The sequence below is a fragment of the Lactuca sativa genome, chromosome 5 (genome assembly GCF_002870075.4).
Source record: "Lactuca sativa cultivar Salinas chromosome 5, Lsat_Salinas_v11, whole genome shotgun sequence".
Classification (NCBI taxonomy): domain Eukaryota; kingdom Viridiplantae; phylum Streptophyta; class Magnoliopsida; order Asterales; family Asteraceae; genus Lactuca; species Lactuca sativa.
Genome location: NC_056627.2, coordinates 93,485,000 through 93,492,095, shown reverse-complemented (window position 1 = coordinate 93,492,095; position 7,096 = coordinate 93,485,000). Strand labels below are relative to the sequence as shown.

At 33.9% G+C, this 7,096-nt stretch overlaps 1 protein-coding gene across 1 annotated transcript; it reads left to right on the top strand.

The window, feature by feature from the left end:
• The first annotated feature begins 3,547 nt into the window (after positions 1-3,547).
• LOC111917965 (uncharacterized) lies at positions 3,548-6,172 on the top strand. The gene is made up of 7 exons (XM_023913605.2): positions 3,548-4,099; positions 4,252-4,470; positions 4,556-4,642; positions 4,761-4,907; positions 5,090-5,116; positions 5,223-5,318; positions 5,829-6,172. Exons 1-7 carry the CDS (start codon positions 3,812-3,814, stop codon positions 6,036-6,038), a joined length of 1,074 nt encoding a protein of 357 aa, XP_023769373.1. The 5' UTR covers positions 3,548-3,811; the 3' UTR covers positions 6,039-6,172.
• Positions 6,173-7,096: the final 924 nt, after the last annotated feature.

Here is a 7,096-nt window from a genome sequence, read left to right as displayed (position 1 = left end):
TATTGAACGGGTCGAAGGCACCAATATCGGCCCGTATTTATGACTGTATGTATTCTGGACTAAGGTCCGACGTAGGTTTATATGTTTTCTGGGTTTCGGTCTGATGTCGGGCGGTGCCCGAGGAATGTTTGTATGCTTGATGTCTTCATGATTCTTACATTTGTCTGTATTTGTATGTTTTCGAATTACGGTCCGATGTCAGGCAATGCCCTAGGAATGTTTGTATGCTTCCGAATTTCGGTCCGATGTCAGGCGGGGCCTGAGGAATGTTTATATGTTTATGTTGTGTGATTAGTTTATGTATATTTGTTGATATGTTTATATGTATACCGAGCTTTGCTCAATGTTGGGCAGGGCCCGATGTCAGACATTGTCCGATGTCGGGCGGGGCACGATGCTGGGCGGGCCCGATGAGGGGGCGAGGCCCATGATATGTTTATATATGATTATGTGTATAGTATGTGGTTGTTTGGGGGGACTCACTAAGCTTCGTGCTTACAATTTTCAGTTTTGGTTTCAGGTACTTCTGGTAGCAAATGGAAGAGCTCGAGATAACTGCATTGCACACACCATGATGTTTTTAGCCTGAGATGTTTACTCTGATGTTTTAGATATGGATACTTTGATTGTGATGTTTTAGATACTTTGATATATGTTTTTGGATGGATGTTTTGATAACTATTATTTTATTTAATAATTAAAAAAGAAATTTTCGGTCATGAATTTTTGGGATGTTTCATATTGGGACTAAATTTGAACTTTAAACCCAATTTTAGGTCTGATTTTGCAAAAAATTAACGGAATTAACCATGAAGCCTGTTAAATAGGCTAGAGTTATAATTCTATATTCAATTTGTGGTCAGAGCAAAAAAAAAAAAGTAATAATAGAATTTTCCCAATTACATGTGAAAATATTGTGGTTTTTATAGTATTTCCTAAAACTGATAATATTATTATATTCCATTTTTCTCAAATTCCAAATTTTTTTATAATATAAATACACCCCCACTCTCACTCCAAAGCACAACAATTAGACCGGAGGGTGTGAGAGGGAAGCTTCCCTCACTTTTGGTGAGTCATATCCCTCTTTTCCTCACTTTCTTTTCCGTCACCTAAAAGTCAATGAATGGGTGGGAAGCCCTTCCCTCACTTTTTTTTTTATATATATTAAATAAAAAAAAAAATTTGATTTATAATTTTTAAATTAATATCATACATAAAATTTAATTAAAAATAAAAAGCATTTCATTAATCAAAATAAAAATTATATTAACCATAATATTTAAATAAGTGGAAAAATAAAATAAAAAAACGCAAAAAAAAAAAATCAAACAACCTACAACATAGAAAACATAATTAATATCCTAATTTTATTTAAACCAAAATACATCAATCGAAATCATCGTCTTCATCATCGCCTTGATTGTCTGCATCATTCTCCACAGCGTCACTCTCGTCGTCGGAATCTTTACTCTTGACGAACATATCAGAATCCTCGTCTGATTCGTCAAACAAATCATCATGAGATAACTCGTACGGGGGCTGAATATGAGCCCTATAAATGTGCTCCACCAAATCAGCAGGAAGGGCCTGATGAATGTCGCGATTGTGTACTTCTCTTCTATCCACCCTATACTCTTGTATACCAATGACTACCCCTTCGACATTTGGCAAAACTTCATTTTCGTTGTATCGGCATATCGCTCTTTCTTCATCTTCAAGAATCATATTATGCAGTATGATACATGCATACATTACGTGTTGTAACTTTTTCACCTCATATGACTTTGCCCCGACCGCCAACGTCTCTTAAGTACAGCAAATGCTCGCTCCACATCCTTCCTAGCTGACTCTTGCGCCTCTTTAAACTTTTTCCTTTTCGGGTCGTTAGGACATGTAAGCAATTTCACAAAAACAGACAAGGGAGGATATATACCATCAGTAAGATAGTATCCACGCTTATATGCTACCCCATTTGCTTGAAAAGGTACATTGTGTGACTTTCCAAGGTAGATATCGTTGAATACCGCCGACTGGTCTAGCACATTGATGACATTTTGCACCAGCTGGACCAAAGAATGCATGCCATATCCAAAGATCATGTAATGTGATAGCCTCTAGAATGATCATTGGCTCTTTGTGGTCGTCTCTCATGTACCGACCCTGCCATGTGTTGGGGCATAATTAACAACTCCAATGCATGCAATCGATACTACCTAGCATTCCAGGGAATCCATGCTTGCCTTCATGCACCGTATACAATTGGTAGATATCGTTGATAGTTGGTTTGTGCAAATATCGTTGCCCATAAACCAAACAGATCACTTTGCAGAACTTGTACACACACTCTCACACGGTACGCTCTGACATCCTAAAATACTCGTCCCATTTGTCTGTGCCCATGCCGTCTGCTAGTTGATGAATTGAAGACGTGCATTTTTGAATGGGAGAGAAACCTTTTTTCCCCTTGCATCCATTTTCCACTGGAAATATGGAAAGCAGCCTTCCAAATTGCCAACAATATGTAAGAATAGTTCCTTCCTCATCCGGAACCGACGTCAAAACTTTACAGCGTAGATGGCGTTATCTGCAAAATAATCTTTTATAAGGCGATCGTGTTCGGCTTCGTGATTTCTACGTAACGACGACTTTCTTAGGTTAAGTCGTGCACATGATGTTTCGCCCAGTCGGTTTTGATAGTATGCAACCGTTTTCGCCATGACGAACCGATAAACTTAGCCTCCTCTACAGCCGTTGAATCGGATGATGAAGATGATGACATTTTGAATAATATTTTTTAGAGAGAAATATAGGTTATGGGTTAAAAAAATGATAGAATGTTTGAGTATTTATAGGTTAAGAAAAGGGAAAGAAAAAAGAATATATATATATATATATATATATATATATATATATATATATATATATATATATATATATATATATATATATATATATACATATATATATAGCCGTTTGGAATAAAAAAAGAAAAAAATCGCACAGCCAATGGTTAGAAGAGAGAGAGAGAGAGAGCGGGACTCTCTCGCCCCACCCTCTTCCCGCTACTCTTTTTCCGCACCCACGGTGTGGTGTGTCTTCATGCGGGAACCGATCCTACAATTTCCCTGCGGTCTACTCTGTCTAACCTTACCGCAATCAGTGATCCGCCACAACCACTGCTACACCATCAACACAATCACCATCTTCACCAACCCCACAATCACCACTACTATACAATCAACGTCATCACCATCATCACCACTATTGCTCCATCCTTGCCCCATCACCAACATTGTCGTCATCATCACCAACTTTTCAACCATCACCATTTTACCTTGATCACAACCATCTTATCATCATGGAAATATTCCGATAAAAAATACATATTTAGAGAAGTTTTCTAACTTTGTAAAACAGAAAATAAAGAATAAATAAATTTTGACCAAGCTTCTTAATTTTTCTAACAAAAAACTTATTTAATTTTTCCTAAAATTGAAAACGAAAATAATAACCAAACCTATCGTAATCTCAAAATCAGTCGATATCCCAAAATTAGAGAAATACAAGTGGTTCGTGGTTCAGGAAGCCTGCCAAGGTGAGAACGCAAAGCAATACCCAAGCGTTCACAGTCCAATTTTCGACACGACTACCAGTCAATCGTTCATGATTGGAAAACCATAGGAATTCTCTCAAAAATTCTCGAGGATTGGTTGTTGTACATTTTTCTTGTGTGTTACAAAGCTTATAAGCATCATCGACGTAATCTTGTGAGGATTGAGTTCAGCCGAGCATTGTTTCAGTTAGGGTTATGAATGGCGGTCTGCTGTTATCCACATTCAACACCACAGCCCCAGAATGGAGTTTAAAGTGGAGATTATGGGGAACAACAACTTCAATTTCAAGACAGAGATATAATCATAATGTAAAGAGCTTATCATCATCATCAGAAGCTGGTGTTAATGGCGAATTGAGAAGGGCGTTATTGGAACAAGTGGATAAGGAGCTCAATAAAGGCGATGATAGAGCTGCACTCTCTCTGGTTAAGGATTCGCAGTCTAAACCAGGCGGTTTGAGATGCTTTGGTGCTGCTCAGCAGGTAAAAACCTACCTGAAATCCGTGAAATTTAAACAAATCCATATACAATCTTCAAATTAACTCATCGATTTACAGATCAACCTTTAGTAACAGTATGTTTTTCACCTTGTAGAGTTGAATTCTTGATGACTGAATAAGAAGATTTAATACAGGTACCCCAGAGGCTATACAGCTTAAACGAATTAAAACTCAATGGCATAGAGACTTCAGCTCTTTTATCCCCAAAAGACAACACTCTGGGTACTATAGAAAGAAATCTACAGATTGCCGCTTTGTTAGGGTTCATTTCTGCTTGGAATTTGTTTGATTTAGGCCCAGAAGAGCTCTTATATTTCTCATTGGGAATCTTTTTCCTTTGGACACTTGATTCGGTATCTATTCCAAAATCTTGCAATATATATTAATTATAAATTTACTTTAATTGACATTATTCCTAATGCAATTGATTGTTGATAGGTGGGTTTTGCTGGAGGATTTAGCAGTCTAGTTCTTGATACTATTGGCCATAACATTAGTCAAAAGTATCACAACAGAGTTATTCATGTAATTCCCCTCTCTCTCTCTCTCTCTCTCTCTCTCTCTCATACACACACACACACACATTTTTTTAATCAAATTGGTGTTTTGGGAGATAACCATTTTGAAGATTTTGTTCTTGTAGCATGAAGCTGGACATTTCTTGATTGCTTATTTATTGGGAATACTTCCAAAGGGATATACACTATCAAGTTTGGAAGCTTTTCAGCGGGAAGGATCACTCAATGTTCAAGCAGGGACTGTTTTTGTTGATTTTGAGTTTACTGAAGAAGTAAAGCTTTCATATAATTCTTCTTATCACACTTCCTAAATTCAAATTTTTGTAGATTAAAACTGTTGAAATAAGGTCTAAATTCAAGAATTAGCAATGTGTTTTTGTTTATTTCTGTAGGTTTCTTTCTAAAAGAGTCCAGTGTTGAATTGGTTTTGATTGGTGGAAATTTGTATGTGCAGATAAGCGCAGGAAGAGTATCAGCCAAGGTACAACGAATATTACGTTTTCCAATTTCTAAATTATAATTTTTTTTATTTGAACAGGATATAAATAATTTTTTTTTTTAAAAAATAATCTATTATTGGTTTTCAGATGTTGAACAGGTTTTCATGTATAGCGTTAGCAGGAGTTGCAACTGAATACCTTCTTTATGGTTATGCTGAAGGAGGTCTTTCTGATGTTAACACGGTAAACTTTTGTTGAATTATATTTTAGAGTAAATTACACAAATGATCCCTATGGTTTAGGGTAATTTGCACTTTTGGTCCCTAACTTATTTTTTTAACTCGAAAGGTCCCTATTATTTGTTTTTGTTACGTGCTTGGTCCCTGTATTACCTAAAAAAAACTATTTTGCCTTTGATTTTTTAATTTATTTAGATAAACAAACCCCCAAACCAACCCCCTCGCCTTACCCTACCTACCCCACAATTTTTCTTTATTTAAATAATAGTCCTTTTAGGTAAGATAGAGACCAAACACGTAACAAAAACAAACAATAGGGACTTTCCGAGTTAAAAAAATAAGTTAGGGACCAATCGTGCAAATTACCCCAAACCATAGGGACCATTCGTGTAATTTACTCTATATTTTATTGAGTTATTTATAAAAGAAAAAGAATTTCAAATAGCAATTTTGTTTTTTGATCAAATATGTTTTTTAAAGGTTATTTATTGAGACAACATTTTATGTATTATAGTTGGATAAGCTGTTAAACAGCTTGGGATTCACTCAAAAGAAGGCGGATTCTCAAGTGAGATGGGCGGTACTCAACACCATCCTAATTTTACGCCGCCACGAAAGAGCACGAACTCATCTCGCAAACGCCATGTCAGCGGGGAAATCCGTAGGGTCTTGCATTGATGTCATAGAGAAAAACATTGATGAAATTGACTTGATGATTTCTTGAAAAGATGAAATATTTGTTCAAGTGTATATAATTATATATATTTCTATGTTTATATACTTGTAACGTATACATTATAGCTCACTAGAAGAAAGCGAGTGAGGATACTTAAAAATGCAAATCACGACTTTTGAATTTGTGATTTTTGTTAGATTAGGTGATCAGAAAATATTTGGTAGGATTTTTAGTTTAAAAGAAAATAGCATAGGGGTGTACAATGGTTAGGTTTATGGTTTGTAGGTTTATTTGGTTTGAAATTTTCTTTGGCGCAAACATAAAACGAAAACAATCTGAACCGATCATTTTAGTTATTTTAAGAAAAATAATTAATTCATATTAAATACTGAAGATGTTATTAATATCCATTATACCTTCAACATGTAATATACATTAATTACTTTCTTAAAATAACTAAAATGATTGGTCCAGAATCAATCATAGATGCACACAATAGATAGTGAAAACAAAATAACCTAACCCTATATATATATATATATATATATATATATATATATATATATATATATATATATATATATATATATATATATATATATATATATATATATATATATATATATATATATATATATATACACTAGGTGTGAAATCCGTGTAATACACGGGTTGATTTAAAAAAAGATTAAACATTAAAATGTAAACAAAAAATATTTTTTAATGTATAATTTTAAAATAAGGAAAAAAGAAACGTATTTATTGCAATTTAATATCATATATATATATATATATATATATATATCATATTTAATACTTTACATATATAAGTATATGAGTTTAATTTTAAAAATTGAAACAAACTAAAAATTGACAAGTGCATAATATTTATTTTAAAAATACCACAAAATGACAAGTGTCAAAACTCATGAGAGATTGACAAGTGGCAAAAAAAATCTTCATTTATTAACGAGGAAGATATATATATATATATATATATATATATATATATATATATATATATATATATATATATATATATATATATATAATAAGTGGTTCAAATGAGAACCAAAAAAGGTTAAGAACCTTAAGAACCTCTAATT